The following is a 19,532-nucleotide window of genomic DNA, read 5'->3' as shown; positions in this document are numbered from 1 at the left end:
TGCCAGGTTATGGTATCAGGATGATGCTGGCTTCATAGAATGAGCTGGGGAGGAGTCCCTCCTCCTTAATTTTTGGGAATAGTTTCAGTAGGAATGGTATCAGCTCTTCTTTGTACGTCTGGTAGAATTTGGCTGTGAATCCATCAGGTCCTGGGCTTTTTTTGGTTGGTAGGCTATTTATTACTGATTCAATTTCAGAACTTGTTATTGGTCTGTTCAGGGAATCAGTTTCTTCCTGTTTCAGTCTTGGTAGGGTGTATGTGTCCAGGAGTTTATCCATCTCTTTTAGGTTTTCTAGTTTGTATAATATAGGGGTTAGGAGTGCTTTTAGTTACTGGGGTTTTCTTGCTTCTCAGCTATCCCTGCTGACAGAGCTAAAAAACAGATGTATGTATATATGTGTGTCTATAAAAATAATTATTCAATAAGATGTGATAGTAGAAAAAATAATATTGCTAAATAGATGTTTATTTTATGCAATAAAATATATTTATAGTAGCTGAAAAGCTTTTTATGCATATTTTTATTTAGATAATTGAGTACTTTCTTGTATTTGAGGTTGCCATATATTTTGGCATATATACAGTTTTTACCAAGGAGGAGAATATGCCTGGTTTTGAATGTTCAGAGGAAAATATGTATTCTAGTTTAGTGGAAATGGATATGCATCTGAGATCTGCAGTCATATATTTTCCCATCCTGTGAGTCACTTAGGATTTACAAACACGTGGATTTACGAAGAGACTTTTCAAGAGACATATTCATAAGTAGAGAGTCTTTTGTATGAGGAAATTATATGGAAATAATGGTGTACTTTTCTATTGCTACTTACCTAAAATGAAAAGAAGCTGAAACAGATTCTGTTATGTCATTGCTTTAGATATAGTTTATCCATTGACTGGAATTTCACTCTGTTCACTCTTAGAAATGAACGTACAGACACACAGTCCTTTCTAATTTATAATCTTATGTGTCTTTTCTACTTTGATGTAGCATGGGCTAAAAAAATACTTTAATAAGTTTTCTCTCTCTCTCTCTCTCGTCTTTTTATTTTTTTTGAGACAGAGTCTCGCTCTGTGGCCCAGGCTGGCACGATCTCAGCTCGCTGCAACCTCCTTCTCCCAAATTCAAGCGATTCTCATGCCTCAGCCTCCTGAGTAGCTGGGACTACAGGCACATGCCACCATGCCCAGCTAATTTTTGTATTTTAGTAGAGATGGGGTTTCACCATGTTGACCAGGCTAATCTCAAACTCCTGTCCTCAAGTGATCCACCCACCTTGCCTCCCAAAGTGCTGGGATTACAGGCGTGAGCTACCGCACCTGGCCAGTTTTCTCATTAAATCTGTGATTGTAAATGAGCTCCCCATGCTGCCTGCTGAGCTACTCTAATAAGTTTGCTTTCCTACAGACAGTATTGCTCAATCTTAGGGAAAGTATGTACCCTTTTTAAAGAAAATAATCTTGTGGTTACCCAATGTTGACAATGTTGAATGCTTACATAGTGAATGTAGTGCTGACTCTGAGGTACAGATCTTTGGGTTCAGCATGCCTAGCCTAGTAGGTGCTATGGGACTTATTCTTCCATGGGTGTTTTTCTGTTTGACTGCTGTGAATCTTTCATGTATGAATTGAACCATCATTTGGCCTTCACTTGGCAAGAATTTGACCTATAAGTCCACCTCTGTGCTTTTCTCGTTAGTCTACAGTGATTTAATTCAGACTTGCTTCTTGGTTATAGGATAGTCATTATTAACAAGATCCACAGTATGCTATTATTTATGAAAATGTGTTCAGAAATTTGTAGAAATAACTTGTATTTTGAATATGTACATCCTAACAAATGAGAAAAGACAATACAAATTAATCAAAGTTCAAAACTAATGAAAACACATTAGAGAAAATGTAGGAATTGTTTTTTAAAAGACACAGAATCCCTTATACTTGCACAACCCTAACACAGACACTGTTAGAGGGCTAGAATTTTCAGTCTGCTATTTTTTATGCATATAGATACTTTTAGATTTTATGGTTATAATGTGCATATCATTTCACATACCTACTTTTCAGGCTACACATAAGACAGCTGTCTCCATTTACTCTGCCATAGGAGTAAATTAAAAGGCAAAAAGTATTTATTCAGTAATTATGATTAGAGTGCTATAAATCTTATGAATTACATTTAGAGTACATTTGTTTTGGAAGCCATGTTGCATTATATCAATTGACATTTCTTTAGTAATCCCATGTCATAAAGAGAATACAGATTTATTTTGGAACCACTAAATTATATAAGGCATCTGCACTTAAATATTATTTTTGTAATTAATTAATAATGAAATACTACCACCTATAAATCTCTTCATCAGTTGAATTGCATACATAATTATAAAGGTTTCAGATTTTTGTCTTCTCTATGTATTTATAGCAAAAGAAGATTTTAGTGAAGCAGGAAACTACCTAAAAGGATATGTTATCACTGGAATTTATTCTGAAGAAGATGTTTTGCTACTGTAAGTTTATTGCTCTTTTAATTTTAGGGAGGAAGAAATTATGCAAAATAATGTTATCTAATAATTGCTTATATTTACACAGCTGATGGAGGAAAATAAGGTAGCAATCTAAAGAATTTTTTTTATTTCCTTCTAGGAAATAAAGTACCTGGGAAGTACTTTAGATTCTTTTACTTTAGACGAAAGCCCCCATGGGGCAGTCTTGGATTCGTACTTCACCATCCTCCTATAAACATTTTCCTCTTTGGGTTCTATTACCTACAATGTGGTTCTTTGGAGTTATCGTAGTTTGGGATAAATTTTACTTTTTGAGCATCTGAGGTTTTATTTACCCCCTGGGTGGGTGAGTGGGTTTGTGTGTGTATAAAAATCACTGCTTTTTTAGCCTCTTAAATTACCTTATCTGTAGAAGATGGGACTTCTATGGGCTACCAAAATATTTTAGTTGCTATAGAATGAAGGACTGAACTGCAAATTTGGAGATTATTATTAATACATATCACATTCTCTATGGCCCATTTTCAGGTATAGGTGTACTTATTAGGCCCCAGTAGTTTGTCTTTCTTAGCTTCTGACGATAAATTCCTAATTGTGATTTCTAAGCTTAAATCTTTCGTCTTGAACACTGGTGACATATGCTCTTGGTGATCAGGCTTTTGTTCTATATGTGAAATCACTGATTTTCATCAAGTATATATTAAAGAAGGAAATATGAGGACTGTCCATCTGACAATGGCTAATCACCCACGATCTTCTACTCTGCTGTCATTGTGCATCTAGCCGTGGTCCAAAGAGCTAGACCAGTAGTTTTCAGAGTGTGTTTTGTTTATAACCAACTGGTCAACTAAGAGGTTCCTTTAAGTGATCTGAAAACTGGCCTCTCAACTAGTGCTTATGTTGTTGTAATGTCTATACTTTGTTCTGGCATGAATTAAGTTGTTATACATGACTACTTCACTAGTAATTTTACACAAAGCTTTCTTCTATTTAGATAATTTTCTTTTAGGTTTAGTTAGCGAAAGGGATTGTGGGAGGGTGGATTTGGGCTCTTGTTTCAGTGGAGAGAGTACAGACTATGTCAGGAACAGACTGTGTCAGGGACACCTCATTTGAAGTCTGTGTCTGCCATTTATCACTCTCTAAGTCCTATTTCTTCATCTGCAAAATGAGGTCATAATGGCCACTTTTGTTCTGAAAGTTAAATAAAAACATAATTGGAATACCTAGTATAGTGCCTGGCAGATTGTAGGTTTCTCATAAATGCCCATTTTCTTACTCAGCAGTGTGGTGAGCAAGTCCAGAAAGGTCGAGAACCATTCACTGTGTTCCAAATCTGATTTATTTTCTTGTTGAGTAAGTTGTATAGAAAAAAAATCTGGCTAGATTACTGCCTTGTTGCTTTTTAAAAATCTAGTTTGTTATAGATTATTACCTGTTGTTTTCTTTTAATGTAGGTTGTCATAGAAGGTAAGTTTGTCTAGAAATGGAGTTCATTTTTTTCCTTAGCAGTAGGACTTCCCATTTGCTGCCTCGCACTGTGACCTCCTAGCCTAGATTTTCATGTTTTTGACATGCTAGATTTTGATCATGAATTTTAATAATACCTTTCTCCATAGGTCAACCAAATATGTTGCAAGTCTTCCAGCCCTGCTGCTTGCCAGACACACAGAAGGCAAAATAGAGAGCGTCCCACTAGCTAGCACCCATGCACAAGACATAGTTCAAATAATAACAGATGCACTACTGGAAATGTTTGTGAGTATGTTTTATAATAAGGGTGATACTTGAAATAAAATCTAGATCAGTCAAAGATAGTATATGTTAATACACATTTTTCCATTTTTTGCTGGTACAGGGCATGGTGATTTGTGAGCTGAAGATTCACTGGATTGTTCTGTTTTATTGTTCAGTCATTATGCATACAGCATTTTGAGTCCACTGCTAAAAGTTTACATCTTGCTGAGACTAGTGTGGCCAAAGTTCAGTTCACGTGCTTAATCCAGGGTGAAACTTGTTATAAAGCGTGTGTATTCTGGAAGGTCAGCCTGCCCAGCTTCAAATCATTGGTTGATTTCTTACTGACATAGGTTAACTTCTCTGTTCTTCGGTTTCTGCATGCGTAAAATGTAGCTCATAGTAGCATCTGCTGCAGACAGTTATTGTGAGGACTGAATGAGACATGATTTGACAGTGCTTTGTGTATAATATTTAGTCCATGGTAAGCATCCAACAAATGTTAGTTACTATTCTTATTATTTATATGGGTTTTTTTGTTTTGTTTTTGAGATGGGTCTCACTCTGTTGCTGTGATCTCAGCTCTCTGCAACCTCTGCCTCCCGGGTTCAAGCAGTTCTCCTGCCTCAGCCTCCCAAGTAGCTGGGATTACAGGCGCTCACTACTACACCTGGCTTTTTTTTTTTTTTTTTTTTTTTTTGTATTTTTAGTAGACACAAGGTTTCACCATGTTGGCCAGGCTGGTCTCGAACTCCTGACCTCAAGTGATCCTCCTGCCTTGGCCTCCCAAAGTGCTGAGATTACAGGCATGAGCCACCGCACCTGGCCACATGAGGTATTTTGATACAAACATGCAATGCATAGTAGTCACATCAGGGTAAATAGGGTATCCATTACCTCAAGTGTTTACCCTTTGTGTTTCAAACAATCCAATTTACTTATTTAATTATTTTTAAATGAACAATTAAATTATTTTTTACTATATCACCCTGTCACACTGGCAAATACTAGGTCTTATTTATTCTTTCAAACTAGTTTTTGTACCCATTAACCATCCCTACTTCCCCACTCCCCATCATTTCCAGTTAAAAAGGCTTTTATCCAAAAGATAGGCAGTAACAAATGCTGGTGAGGATGTGGAGAAAAGAGACCTCTTATACACTCTTGGTGGGAATGTAAATTAGTACAACCAGAGGCTGTACTGAGTTTTGTATGTGGTGAAAGATAGCAGTCTAGTTTCATTCAGCATATGGATGTCCAGTTTTTTCAATAGTCCTCTTCCACTACCCTTCCCAGCTTCTGGTAACCATCCTTCCCTCTATCTCCATGAGTTCAATTGTTTTAAGTTTTAGCTCCCACACATAAGTGAGAACATGTGCTTTTTGTCTTTCTGTGCCTGGCTTATCTAATTTAACATAATGACCTCCAGTTCCATTCATGTTGTTGCAAATGACAGAATCTCATTCTTTTTTTTATGATGGAATAGTATTTCATTGTGTGTATGTACCATATTTTCTTTATTCATTCATCTGTTGATGGACCCGGAGGTTGCTTCCAAATCTTGGCTGTTGTGAATAGTGCTACAATAAATCTGCGAGTGCAGATATCTCTTTGGTATACTGATATTCTTTCTTTTGGGAATGTACTTAGGAGTGACATTGCTGAATAGTAAGATAGATCTATTTTTAGTTTTTTAAGGAACCTCCAAACTGTTCTCCATAGTGGTTGCACTAATTTACATTCCGACGGAGAGTGTACGAGGGGTCCCTTTTCTCCACATCCTCACCAGCATTTGTTATTGCCTTTTGGATAAAAGCCATTTTAACTGGAATGAAATAATACCTAATTGTAGTTTTGATTTGCATTTCTCTGATGATCAGTGATGTTGAGCACCTTTTCATGTACCTGTTTGCTGTTTGTATGTATTTTTTTGAGAAATGTCTATTCAGGTCTTTTGCTCATTTTTTAAATCAGATTTTTTCCTACAGAGTTGTATCAGTTCTTTATATATTCTGGTTATTAATCCCTTGTCAGATGGGTAGTTTGCAGATATTTTCTCCCATTCTGTGGGCTCTCTCTCCACTTTGTTGATTGTGTCCTTTGCTGTGCAGGACCATTTTGTCTTGATGTGATCCCATTTGTCATTTTTGCTGTGGTTGCCTGTGCCTGTGGGATAATATTGCTCAAGAAGTCTTCACCCAGTCTAGTGTCCTGTAGAGTTTCCCCAGTGTTTTCTTGTAGTAGTTTCATAGTTTAAGGTCTTAGATTTAAGTCTGGAATCCATTTTGAATTGATTTTTGTATATGATGAGAGATAGGGGTCTAGTTTCATTCTGCCTATGGATATCCAATTTTCCCAGCACCATTTATTGAAGAAATTCTTCTTTCCCCAATGTATGTTCTTGGAACCTTTGTCGAAAACGAATTCATTGTAGATGTATGGATTTATTTCTGCATTCTGTATTCTGTTCCATTGGTCTATGTGCCTGTTTTTATGCCAGTACCATGTCGCTTTGGTTACTATAGCTCTATAGTATAATTTGAAGTCAGGTAATGTGATTTCTCCAGTTTTGTTCTTTTTTGCTTAGGATAGCTTTGGCTATTCTGGGTCTTTTGTGAATCCATATAAATGTTAGAATTATTTTTTCTATTTCTGTGAAGAATGTCATTGGTATTTTGATAGGGCTTGCATTAAATCTGTAGTTATTTTGGGTATTAAGAATATTTTAACAACAGTGATTCTTCCAGTCCATCAGCATGTGACATCTTTCTATTTTTGTGTGTTCAGTTCAGTTTCTTACATCAATGTTTTATAGTTTTCATTGTAGAGATCTTTCACTTCTTTAGTTAATTCCTGGGTATTTAATTTTATTTGTGGCTATTGTAAATAGGATTACTTTCTTGATTTCTTTTTCAGATTGTTCACTGTTGGCATATAAAAATGCTGCTGATTTTTGTATTTTGATTTGTCTTGCAACTTTACTGAATTTGTTTTATCAGCTTGAATAGTTTTTCGATGGAGTCTTTAGGTTTTTCCAAATATAAGATTATATCATCTGCAAACAAAGATAAGTTGACTTCTTCCCTTCCAATTTGGATGCCCATTATTTCTTTGTCTTGTTTGATTGCTCTAGCTAGGACTTCCAGTACTATGTTGAATATTAGTCATGACAGTGGGTATCCTTGTCACGTTCCAGATCTTCGAGAAAAGACTTTATCCCCATTCAGAATGACACTAGCTGTGGCTATGGCATATATGGCTTTGTTATGTTGAGGTATATTCCTTCTGTACCCAGTTTTTTGAGGGTTTTTTTTATGAAGGGATGTTGAGTTTTATCAAATGCTATTCAGCATCAGTTGAAATGAGCTTATGGTTTTTGTCCTTTATTGTGTTGATATAATGTATCACATTGATTGATTTGGGTATGTTGAACCATCCTTGCATCCCTGGGGTAAATCATACATGGACATGATGAATGATCTTTTTAATGTATTGTTGAATTTGGTTTGCTGATATTTTGTTGAGGATTTTTGCATCAATTGATATTCATCAATGATATTGGCCTTTTGTTTTCTTGATGTGCCTTTGTCTGGTTTTTATACCAGGGTAATACTGGCTTTGTAGAATGAGTTTGGAATTACTCCTTTCTCCTCTATTTTCCAGGATAGTTTGAGTAGGATTAGTATTCGTGGTTTTTTTTTTTTTTTAATTTCAATAGGTTATTGGGGAACAAGTGGGATTTGGTTACATGGGTGAGTTCTTTAGTGGTGATTTCTGCACCCATCACCTGAGCAGTATGCACTGTACCCAATGTATAGTCTTTTATCCCATCGCCCTCCTTTTACCCTTCCCCTCAAGTCCCCAATGCCGATTATATCATTCTTATGCCTTTGTGTCCTCATAGCTTAGCTTACACTTATAAACATATGATGTTTGATTTCCCATTCTTGAGTTACTTTACTTAGAATAATGGTCTCCAGCTCCACCCAGGTTGCTTCGAATGCCATTATTTCATTCCTTTTATGGCTGAGTAATATTTCACAGTGTGTGTGTGTATGTATACATATATGTATATGTATGTGTGTGTGTGTGTGTGTGTGTGTATATATATATATATATATATAAAACGCATTTTCTTATCCACTTGTTGATTCATGGGCGTTTGGGCTGGTTCTGTATTTTTGCAATTGCAAATTGTGCTGCTATAAATGTGTGTGCACCAGTAGTGAGATTGCTTGATCAAATGGTAGATACACTTTTGGTTCTTTAAGGAATCTCCAACTGTTTTCCATAGTGGTTGTACTAGTTTACATTCCCACCAGCAGTGTAAAAGTGTTCCCTTTTCACCACATCCATGCCAACATCTATTATTTTTTTAAATTATGGCCATTCTTGCAGGAGTAAGGTGGAATTGCATTGCGGTTTTGATTTGTATTTCCCTGATAATTGGTATCAGTTCTTTAAATGTTTGGTAGAATTCAGCAGTGAAGCCATTGGGTCCCAAGCTTTGGCTTTTTTTTTTTTTTTTTTTTTTTTTCTTCCTGGAAGCCTTTGTATTATAGCTTCAATCTCCTTGTTTGTTATTGGTCCATTTAGGTTTTGAATTTCTTCATGGTTCAATCTTGGTTGGTTGTATGTGTCTAAGAATTTGTCCATTTCTTCTAAATTTTCCAATTTATTGGCATATAGTTGCTCATAGTAGCTAATAATGACCTTTTGAATTTCTGCTGTATCAATTGTAATGTCTCCTTTTTCATCTCTGATTTTATTTGGGTCCTCTCGCTTTGTTTCCTAGCTAGTCTGACTAAGGGTTTGTCAGTTTTGTTTAACTTTTCGGAAAACCACCTTCTTTCCCGGATGTTTTGTATTGTTCTCTTCATTTCAATTTCATTTATTTCTGCCCTGATCTTTATTATTTCTTTTCTTCTGCTAATTTTGGGTTTGGTTTGCTCTTGCTTTTCTACTTCTTTACGTGTATCATTGGGTTGTTTCTTTGAAGTTTTTCTACTTTTTGATGTAGGTGCTTAATGCTATAAACTTTCCTTTTAGTACTGCTTTCAGTGTATCCCATGGGTTTGGGTATGGTTTTTTTCCAAGAAATTTTAAAAATTCTTTTTTAATTTCTTCATTGACCCCACTGGTCATTCAGGAGCATATTGTTTAATTTCCATGTGTTTGTATAGTTTCCAAAATTGCTCATTATTGATTTCTAGTTTTATTCCATTGTGGTAAGAGAAAATGCTTGATATTATTTCAGGTTTTTGTTTTAAATGTTTTAAGACTTGTTTTATGACTTAACCTAAAGTCTATCCTTGACAATGATCCATATGCTCAGGAGAAGAATGTGTATCTGCAGCCATTGAATGAGATGTTCTGTAAGTATCTATTAGGCCCATTTTGTCTGTAGTGCAGATTAAGTCTGAGGTTTCTTTGCTGATTTCCTGTCAAGAAGATTTGTCCATTGCTGAAAGTGGGTTGTTGAAATCTTCAGCTGTTATTGTGTTGGAGTTTATCTCTATCTTTGGCCCTAATATTTGCTTTATATACCTGGGTGGTCCAGTGTTGGGTGCATATATATTTACAATTGTTATATCTTCTTGCTATATTGACCCCTTTATCATTATATAGTGACCTTATTTGTCTCTTCTTACAGTTTTTGTCTTGAAATCTATTTTGTCTGATATCAGAATAATGACTCCTGCTCTTTTTGGTTTCATTGGCATGGATTATCTTTTTCCGTCCTTTTATTTTCAGTCTTTGTGTATCATTATAGGTGAAGTGTGTTTCTTTTAGGCAACTGATCATGGGATCTTATTATTTTTTTTTAATCTCTTCAGCCATTCTGTGTCTTTTGATTGGAGAGTTTAGTCTGTTTATATTTAATGTTATTATTGATAAGTAAGGACTTACTCCTGCCATTTTGTTATGTGTTCTTTGGTTGTTTTGTGGTCTTCCTTCCTGTCGTCTTTTTAGTGAAGGTGATTTTCTCTGGTGATATGATTTAATTTTTTTTTAATTTTTTTGTGTGTATTTGTTTTGTTTTTTTGATTTGAAGCTACCATGATACTTGTAAATACTACCTTATAACTTGTTATTTTAAGCCAATAACAACACTGTTTGCATAAACAAGCAAAGGAAAACTAATAAAAACTCTACACTCTATCAAGTTAAACTCTAGTTTAACTTCATCTCCTGCTTTTTAACTTTTTATTGTTTCTATTTATAGCTTATTGTACCATCTGTGTCTTGAAAAATTGTTGTGGTTATTATTTTTGATTGGTCCATTGTTTAGTCTTTCTACTTAAGAGTAGTTTACACAGCACAGTTAAACATTATATTCTGTGTTTTACTGTGTACTTACCATTAGCAATAAGTTTTGTACTTTTAGATGAATTTTTATTGCTCATTAGTGTCCTTTTCTTCCTGATTGAAGCATTCTCTTTAGCATTTCTTGTAGGACAGGTCCAGTGTTGATGAAATTCCTCAGATTTTGTTTGTCTGGGAAAGTTTTTATTTCTCCTTCATATGTGAAGGATATTTTCACCACATATACTATTCTAGGGTAAAAGGTTTTTTTTTTAATTTAGCACTTTAAATATGTCATGTTATTGTCCTGTAAGGTGCCGCTGAAAAGTCAGCTGCTAGGTGTATTGGAGCTACATTATGTGTTATATTTCTTTTCTCTTGCTTTTAGGATCCTTTTTTTAAAATCCTTGACCTTTGGGAGTTTGATTATGCCTTGAGGTAATCTTCTTTGGGTTAAATCTGCATAGTGTTTTATAACCTTGTGCTTGGAAATTGATATCTTTTTCTAAGTTTGGGAAATTCTCTTACTATCTTTTGAATATACTCCATCCCTGTCTCTTTCTCTATCTCTTCTTTAAGGCCAGTAACTCTTAGATTTGTCCTTTTGAGGCTATTTTCTAGATCCTGTAGCCCTGCTTCATTGTTTTTTTTTTCTTTTTTCTTTTGTTTCCTCTGACTGTTTATGAATAGCCTGTCTTCAAGCTCACTAATTCTTTCTTCTGCTTGATCATTTCTGCTCTTAAAGGACTCTGATGTATTCTACAATATGTTAGTTGCATTTTTGAGCTCCAGAATTTCTGCTGGATTCTTATTAATTATTTCTGTTTCTTAAATTTATCTGGTAGAATTCTGAATTCCTTCCCTGTGTTATCTTGAATTTGAGTTTTCTCTAAGCAGCTCTTTTGATTTCTCTGTCTGAAAGGACACATAGCTCTGTTTCTCCAGGATTGGTCTCTGGTGTCTTATTTGGTTCATTTGGTGAGGTCATCTTTTCCAGGACACTGTTGATACTGTTGGATGTTTGTCTGTGTCTGGGCATTAAAGGTGTTCTCTTTTTTTTTTTTTTTTTTTTCTTTTATTATTATTATTATTATTATTCTTATTATACTTTAGGTTTTATGGTACATGTGCACAATGTGCAGGTAAGTTACATATGTATACATGTGCCATGCTGGTGCGCTGCACCCACCAACTCGTCATCTAGCATTAGGTATATCTCCCAATGCTATCCCTCCCCCCTCCCCCCACCCCACAACAGTCCCCAGAGTGTGATGTTCCCCTTCCTGTGTCCATGTGTTCTCATTGTTCAGTTCCCACCTATGAGTGAGAATATGCGGTGTTTGGTTTTTTGTTCTTGCGATAGTTTACTGAGAATGATGATTTCCAATTTCATCCATGTCCCTACAAAGGACGTGAACTCATCATTTTTTATGGCTGCATAGTATTCCATGGTGTATATGTGCCACATTTTCTTAATCCAGTCTATCAATGTTGGACATTTGGGTTGGTTCCAAGTCTTTGCTATTGTGAATAATGCCGCAATAAACATACGTGTGCATGTGTCTTTATAGCAGCATGATTTATAGTCCTTTGGGTATATACCCAGTAATGGGATGGCTGGGTCGAATGGAATTTCTAGTTCTAGATCCCTGAGGAATCGCCACACTGACTTCCACAAGGGTTGAACTAGTTTACAGTCCCACCAACAGTGTAAAAGTGTTCCTATTTCTCCACATCCTCTCCAGCACCTGTTGTTTCCTGACTTTTTAATGATTGCCATTCTAACTGGTGTGAGATGGTATCTCATTGTGGTTTTGATTTGCATTTCTCTGATAGCCAGTGATGGTGAGCATTTTTTCATGTGTTTTTTGGCTGCATCAATGTCTTCTTTTGAGAAGTGTCTGTTCATGTCCTTTGCCCACTTTTTGATGGGGTTGTTTGTTTTTTTCTTGTAAATTTGTTGGAGTTCATTGTAGATTCTGGATATTAGCCCTTTGTCAGATGAGTAGGTTGCGAAAATTTTCTCCCATTTTGTAGGTTGCCTGTTCACTCTGATGGTAGTTTCTTTTGCTGTGCAGAAGCTCTTGAGTTTAATTAGATCCCATTTGTCAATTTTGGCTTTTGTTGCCATTGCTTTTGGTGTTTTAGACATGAAGTCCTTGCCCATGCCTATGTCCTGAATGGTAATGCCTAGGTTTTCTTCTAGGGTTTTTATGGTTTTAGGTCTAACATTTAAGTCTTTAATCCATCTTGAATTGATTTTTGTATAAGGTGTAAGGAAGGGATCCAGTTTCAGCTTTCTACATATGGCTAGCCAGTTTTCCCAGCACCATTTATTAAATAGGGAATCCTTTCCCCATTTCTTGTTTTTGTCAGGTTTGTCAAAGATCAGATACTTGTAGATATGTGGCATTATTTCTGACGGCTCTGTTCTGTTCCATTGATCTATATCTCTGTTTTGGTACCAGTACCATGCTGTTTTGGTTACTGTAGCCTTGTAGTATAGTTTGAAGTCAGGTAGTGTGATGCCTCCAGCTTTGTTCTTTTGGCTTAGGATTGACTTGGCGATGCGGGCTCTTTTTTGGTTCCATATGAACTTTAAAGTAGTTTTTTCCAATTCTGTGAAGAAAGTCATTGGTAGTTTGATGGGGATGGCATTGAATCTGTAAATTACCTTGGGAAGGATGGCCATTTTCATGATATTGATTCTTCCTACCCATGAGCATGGAATGTTCTTCCATTTGTTTGTATCCTCTTTTATTTCCTTGAGCAGTGGTTTGTAGTTCTCCTTGAAGAGGTCTTTCACATCCCTTGTAAGTTGGATTCCTAAGTATTTTATTCTCTTTGAAGCAATTGTGAATGGGAGTTCACTCATGATTTGGCTCTCTGTTTGTCTGTTATTGATGTATAAGAATGCTTGTGATTTTTGCACATTGATTTTGTATCCTGAGACTTTGCTGAAGTTGCTTATCAGCTTAAGGAGATTTTGGGCTGAGACAATGGGGTTTTCTAGATATACTATCATGTCATCTGCAAACAGGGACAATTTGACTTCCTCTTTTCCTAATTGAATACCCTTGATTTCCTTCTCCTGCCTAATTGCCCTGGCCAGAACTTCCAACACTATGTTGAATAGAAGTGGTGAGAGAGGGCATCCCTGTCTTGTGCCAGTTTTCAAAGGGAATGCTTCCAGTTTTTGCCCATTCAGTACGATATTGGCTGTGGGTTTGTCATAAATAGCTCTTATTATTTTGAGATACGTCCCATCAATTCCTAATTTATTGAGAGTTTTTAGCATGAAGGGTTGTTGAATTTTGTCAAAGGCCTTTTCTGCATCTATTGAGATAATCATGTGGTTTTTGTCTTTCGTTCTGTTTATATGCTGGATTACATTTATTGATTTGCGTATATTGAACCAGCCTTGCATCCCAGGGATGAAGCCCACTTGATCATGGTGGATAAGCTTTTTGATGTGCTGCTGGATTCGATTTGCCAGTATTTTATTGAGGATTTTTGCATCAATGTTCATCAAGGATATTGGTCTAAAATTCTCTTTTTTTGTTGTGTCTCTGTCAGGCTTTGGTATCAGGATGATGCTGGCCTCATAAAATGAGTTAGGGAGGATTCCCTCTTTTTCTATTGATTGGAATAGTTTCAGAAGGAATGGTACCAGCTCCTCCTTGTACCTCTGGTAGAATTCGGCTGTGAATCCATCTGGACCTGGACTTTTTTTGGTTGGTAAGCTATTGATTATTGCCACAATTTCAGCTCCTGTTATTGGTCTATTCAGAGATTCAACTTCTTCCTGGTTTAGTCTTGGGAGGGTGTATGTGTTGAGGAATTTATCCATTTCTTCTAGATTTTCTAGTTTATTTGCACAGAGGTGTTTGTAATATTCTCTGATGGTAGTTTGTATTTCTGTGGGATCGGTGGTGATATCCCCTTTATCATTTTTTATTGCATCTATTTGATTCTTCTCTCTTTTTTTCTTTATTAATCTTGCTAGCGGTCTATCAATTTTGTTGATCCTTTCAAAAAACCAGCTCCTGGATTCATTTATTTTTTGAAGGGTTTTTTGTGTCTCTATTTCCTTCAGTTCTGCTCTGATTTTAGTTATTTCTTGCCTTCTGCTAGCTTTTGAATGTGTTTGCTCTTGCTTTTCTAGTTCTTTTAATTGTGATGTTAGGGTGTCAATTTTGGATCTTTCCTGCTTTCTCTTGTGGGCATTTAGTGCTATAAATTTCCCTCTACACACTGCTTTGAATGCATCCCAGAGATTCTGGTATGTTGTGTCTTGGTTCTCGTTGGTTTCAAAGAACATCTTTATTTCTGCCTTCATTTCGTTATGTACCCAGTAGTCATTCAGGAGCAGGTTGTTCAGTTTCCACGTAGTTGAGCGGTTTTGAGTGAGATTCTTAATCCTGAGTTCTAGCTTGATTGCACTGTGATCTGAGAGACAGTTTGTTACAATTTCTGTTCTTTTACATTTATTGAGGAGAGCTTTACTTCCAAGTATATGGTCAATTTTGGAATAGGTGTGGTGTGGTGCTGAAAAAAATGTATATTCTGTTGATTTGGGGTGGAGAGTTCTGTAGATGTCTATTAGGTCTGCTTGGTGCAGAGCTGAGTTCAATTCCTGGGTATCCTTGTTGACTTTCTGTCTCGTTGATCTGTCTAATGTTGATAGTGGGGTGTTAAAGTCTCCCATTATTAATGTGTGGGAGTCTAAGTCTCTTTGTAGGTCACTCAGGACTTGCTTTATGAATCTGGGTGCTCCTGTATTGGGTGCATATATATTTAGGATAGTTAGCTCTTCTTGTTGAATTAATCCCTTTACCATTATGTAATGGCCTTCTTTGTCTCTTTTGATCTTTGTTGGTTTAAAGTCTGTTTTATCAGAGACTAGGATTGCAACCCCTGCCTTTTTTTGTTTTCCATTTGCTTGGTAGATCTTCCTCCATCCTTTTATTTTGAGCCTATGTGTGTCTCTGCACGTGAGATGGGTTTCCTGAATACAGCACACTGATGGGTCTTGAGTCTTTATCCAGTTTGCCAGTCTGTGTCTTTTAATTGGAGCATTTAGTCCATTTACATTTAAAGTTAATATTGTTATGTGTGAATTTGATCCTGTCATTATGATGTTAGCTGGATATTTTTCTCGTTAGTTGATGCAGTCTCTTCCTAGTCTCGATGTTCTTTACATTTCGGTATGATTTTGCAGTGGCTGGTACCGGTTGTGCCTTTCCATGTTTAGCGCTTCCTTCAGGAGCTCTTTTAGGGCAGGCCTGGTGGTGACAAAATCTCTCAGCATTTGCTTGTCTGTAAAGTATTTTATTTCTCCTTCACTTATGAAGCTTAGTTTGGCAGGATATGAAATTCTGGGTTGAAAATCCTTTTCTTTAAGAATGTTGAATATTGGCCCCCACTCTCTTCTGGCTTGTAGGGTTTCTGCCGAGAGATCCGCTGTTAGTCTGATGGGCTTCCCTTTGATGGTAACCCGACCTTTCTCTCTGGCTGCCCTTAACATTTTTTCCTTCATTTCAACTTTGGTGAATCTGACAATTATGTGTCTTGGAGTTGCTCTTCTCGAGGAGTATCTTTGTGGCGTTCTCTGTATTTCCTGAATCTGAATGTTGGCCTGCCTTGCTAGATTGGGGAAGTTCTCCTGGATAATATCCTGCAGAGTGTTTTCCAACTTGGTTCCATTCTCCCCATCACTTTCAGGTACACCAATCAGACGTAGATTTGGTCTTTTCACATAGTCCCACATTTCTTGGAGGCTTTGCTCGTTTCTTTTTATTCTTTTTTCTCTAAACTTCCCTTCTCGCTTCATTTCATTCATTTCATCTTCCAGGGCTGATACCCTTTCTTCCATTTGATCGCATCGGCTCCTGAGGCTTCTGCATTCTTCACGTAGTTCTCGAGCCTTGGTTTTCAGCTCCATCAGCTCCTTTAAGCACTTCTCTGTATTGGTTATTCTAGTTATACATTCTTCTAAATTTTTTTCAAAGTTTTCAACTTCTTTGCCTTTGGTTTGAATATCCTCCCGTAGCTCGGAGTAATTTGATCGTCTGAAGCCTTCTTCTCTCAGCTCGTCAAAGTCATTCTCCGTCCAGCTTTGTTCCGTTGCTGGTGAGGAACTGCGTTCCTTTGGAGGAGGAGAGGTACTCTGGTTTTTAGAGTTTCCAGTTTTTCTGCTCTGTTTTTTCCCCATCTTTGTGGTTTTATCTACTTTTGGTCTTTGATGATGGTGATGTACAGATGGGTTTTTGGTGTGGATGTCCTTTCTGTTAGTTTTCCTTCTAACAGACAGAACCCTCAGCTGCAGGTCTGTTGGAGTACCTGTCCGGCCGTGTGAGGTGTCAGTCTGCCCCTGCTGGAGGGTGCCTCCCAGTTAGGCTGCTCGGGGGTCAGGGGTCAGGGACCCACTTGAGGAGGCAGTCAGCCCGTTCTCAGATCTTCAGCTGCGTGCTGGGAGAACCACTGCTCTCCTCACAGCTGTCAGACAGGGACATTTAAGTCTGCAGAGGTTACTGCTGTCTTTTTGTTTGTCTGTGCCCTGCCCCCAGAGGTGGAGCCTACAGAGGCAGGCAGGCCTCCTTGAGCTGTGGTGGGCTCCACCCAGTTCAAGCTTCCAGGCTGCTTTGTTTACCTAAGCGAGCCTGGGCAATGGCGGGCGCCCCTCCCCCAGCCTCGCTGCCGACTTGCTGTTTGATCTCAGACTGCTGTGCTAGCAATCAGCGAGACTCCGTGGGCGTAGGACCCTCTGAGCCAGGTGCGGGCTATACTCTCCTGGGGCACCGTTTCCTAAGCCCGTCGGAAAAGCACAGTATTCGGGTGGGAGTGGCCCGATTTTCCAGGTGCCGTCTGTCACCCCTGGAAGGGGAACTCCCTGACCCCTTGCACTTCCCGAGTGAGGCAATGCCTCGCCCCTGCTTCGGCTGGCGCACGGTGCGCTCACCCACTGACCTGCGCCCACTGTCTGGCACTCCCTAGTGAGATGAACACGGTACCTCAGATGGAAATGCAGAAATCACCCGTCTTCTGCGTCGCTCGCGCTGGGAGCTGTAGACCGGAGCTGTTCCTATTCGGCCATCTTGGCTCCTCCCCCTGTTCTCTTCTCTTACTTTCTCCCAAACAAATGGAGATGTTCTGAGCCACCTGGGGTTGGGGGTGGAGTGACGCAACCACCCTCAGGGGCCACCACCACTGGCACTGTGCTGTGTCAGACATGAAGCCAGCACAGTACTGGGTCTCTCCCAACACTTGCTGTAACCACTCCGTGGCTACTGCCCATGTTCACTTAAGGCCCTGGGGCTCTAAAATCAGAGGTGGCTAAGCCAGCTGGGCCTGTGTTCTTCCCTTTAGGATGGTGAGTTCCTCCAGGACCAGATAGAGGAGACTCACCCCATGGCCACTGCTACCACAGGCCCACAGGGAGTACTGGCAGGCTACTGCTCATGTTCCCTTAAGGCCCAAGGGCTCTTCCATCAGCTTGTGGTGAATGCTGTCTGGCCTGGGACTCATGCTTCAGGATAGTGGGCTTGCCTCTGGCCCAAGTAAAGTCCCGAAATGCCATCCAAGAGCCAACGCCTAGAATTGTGGCCCCCCAAAACCTGTTTGGTGTTCTACCCTTCTCTGGCAGAGCTGGTACCTATGGTGCAAGACAAAGTCCCCTTTACTTTTCCCTCTACTTTTCTCAAGCAGAAGGAGTCTCACCCCATAGCCACCACAGCTAAGAATGTGCTTAGTCTCACCTGAAGTCAGCAAGTCTCGGAGTCTCACTCAAGTCCTACAGTGTACTACCTAGGCCCAAGGGCTCTTCACTTAGCAGTTGATAAATGCTGCCAGGACTAGGTCTTTCCCATAGTGGCAGCAGTTTCCCTTCTGGCCCAGGGTGTATCTAGAAATGTCATCCGAGAGCTGGGACCTGGAAAGGGAGCTTCACAACTCTGACCAGGGCCCTGTCCTCCTGTGGCTGAGCTGGTATCCAAGATGCAAGACAAAGTCTTTCCTAGTCTTTCCTTTCCTCTCCTTAAGCAGAAGGAAGGGGTCTCTTTTGGAGCTACAAGCTGTGCAGCCTGGGATTAGGGGAGAGGTGGCGTCAGCACTCCCCTAGCTGTCCTGGCTGGTATCTCAGTAGGTCATGTGTGCCTATAGTCTACTGGCTCTGAGCCCAGTTCAGCCCTAGGACTCACCTAGGAGTTGCAGCCTTTGTTGCCTAGACTGCCTTTCAAGTTTATTTGGGCCCCAGCACACTCCAGACTGAGGTGACAAGTCTTGCTGTAATTCAAGTTCTGACTTCTAGGATGGGCAATTCTGCTCCGGCTAGAGATGGTTTAAATACACCCGCTGTGGGTGAGCATGCACTGAGTTCAGTCTGGTTTTGCCTGCTGTTATAACAGGGCAGCACTGAGTTCAATGCAGAGTCTCACAATTGCTGTGCTCTCCCTCTCCCAAACACACAGATTCTCTCTTCATGCAGTGTGGCCACTGCCAGGGGATGGGGGAAGGGTATCATTGATGATTCAAGACTGTTTTTTCTACCTCTTTAGTGCCTCTTTGAGCGATACAAAGTTAAAACCAGGTACTGTGAGTACTCACCTGATTTTTAGTTCTTATGAAGGTGCTTTTTTGTGTAGATAGTTGTTAAATTGCAGTAGTCATTGCAGGGGAAGAGGGGATGACTGGTAGAGTACTCTAGTCTGCCATCTTGCTTCACTGTCCTATTTGTACAGTTTTAGAACAAAATATTGTCTTATGAAAGGCTTTTTCTTATGTTGTACTTGTACAGTCATGCATCACTTAACAACAAGGATATCTTCTGAGAAATGCATCGATAGGTGATTTTATCATACAAAGTTTATATAGCATGTACTTATACAAATCTAGGTGGTATAGCCTACTACTTACCTACGCTGTAAGGTATAGCATATTGCTCCTAGGCTACAAACCTGTACAGCATGTTACTTTACTAAAT

At 38.7% G+C, this 19,532-nt stretch overlaps 1 protein-coding gene across 6 annotated transcripts in view; it reads left to right on the top strand.

Moving 5' to 3' along the window:
- TXNDC16 (thioredoxin domain containing 16) overlaps positions 1–19,532 on the top strand; it is a 460,012-nt gene that overhangs the window by 92,936 nt on the left and 347,544 nt on the right. For all 6 annotated transcript variants that reach the window (XR_010137039.1, XM_054530668.2, XM_063715845.1 and 3 more), the window contains 2 exons: positions 2,428–2,512; positions 4,129–4,267. Coding sequence is in view for 5 of the 6 variants with exons in the window: in XM_054530668.2 (XP_054386643.2) it covers positions 2,428–2,512; positions 4,129–4,267 (224 nt within the window). In the remaining variant the exon portion in view is untranslated. The remainder of the gene's footprint in view (positions 1–2,427; positions 2,513–4,128; positions 4,268–19,532) is intronic.

This window comes from Pongo abelii, chromosome 15 (assembly GCF_028885655.2).
Source record: "Pongo abelii isolate AG06213 chromosome 15, NHGRI_mPonAbe1-v2.0_pri, whole genome shotgun sequence".
Classification (NCBI taxonomy): Eukaryota; Metazoa; Chordata; class Mammalia; order Primates; family Hominidae; genus Pongo; species Pongo abelii.
The sequence above is the reverse complement of the archived record's forward strand: the minus strand, read 5'-3'. Positions and strand labels throughout refer to the sequence as shown.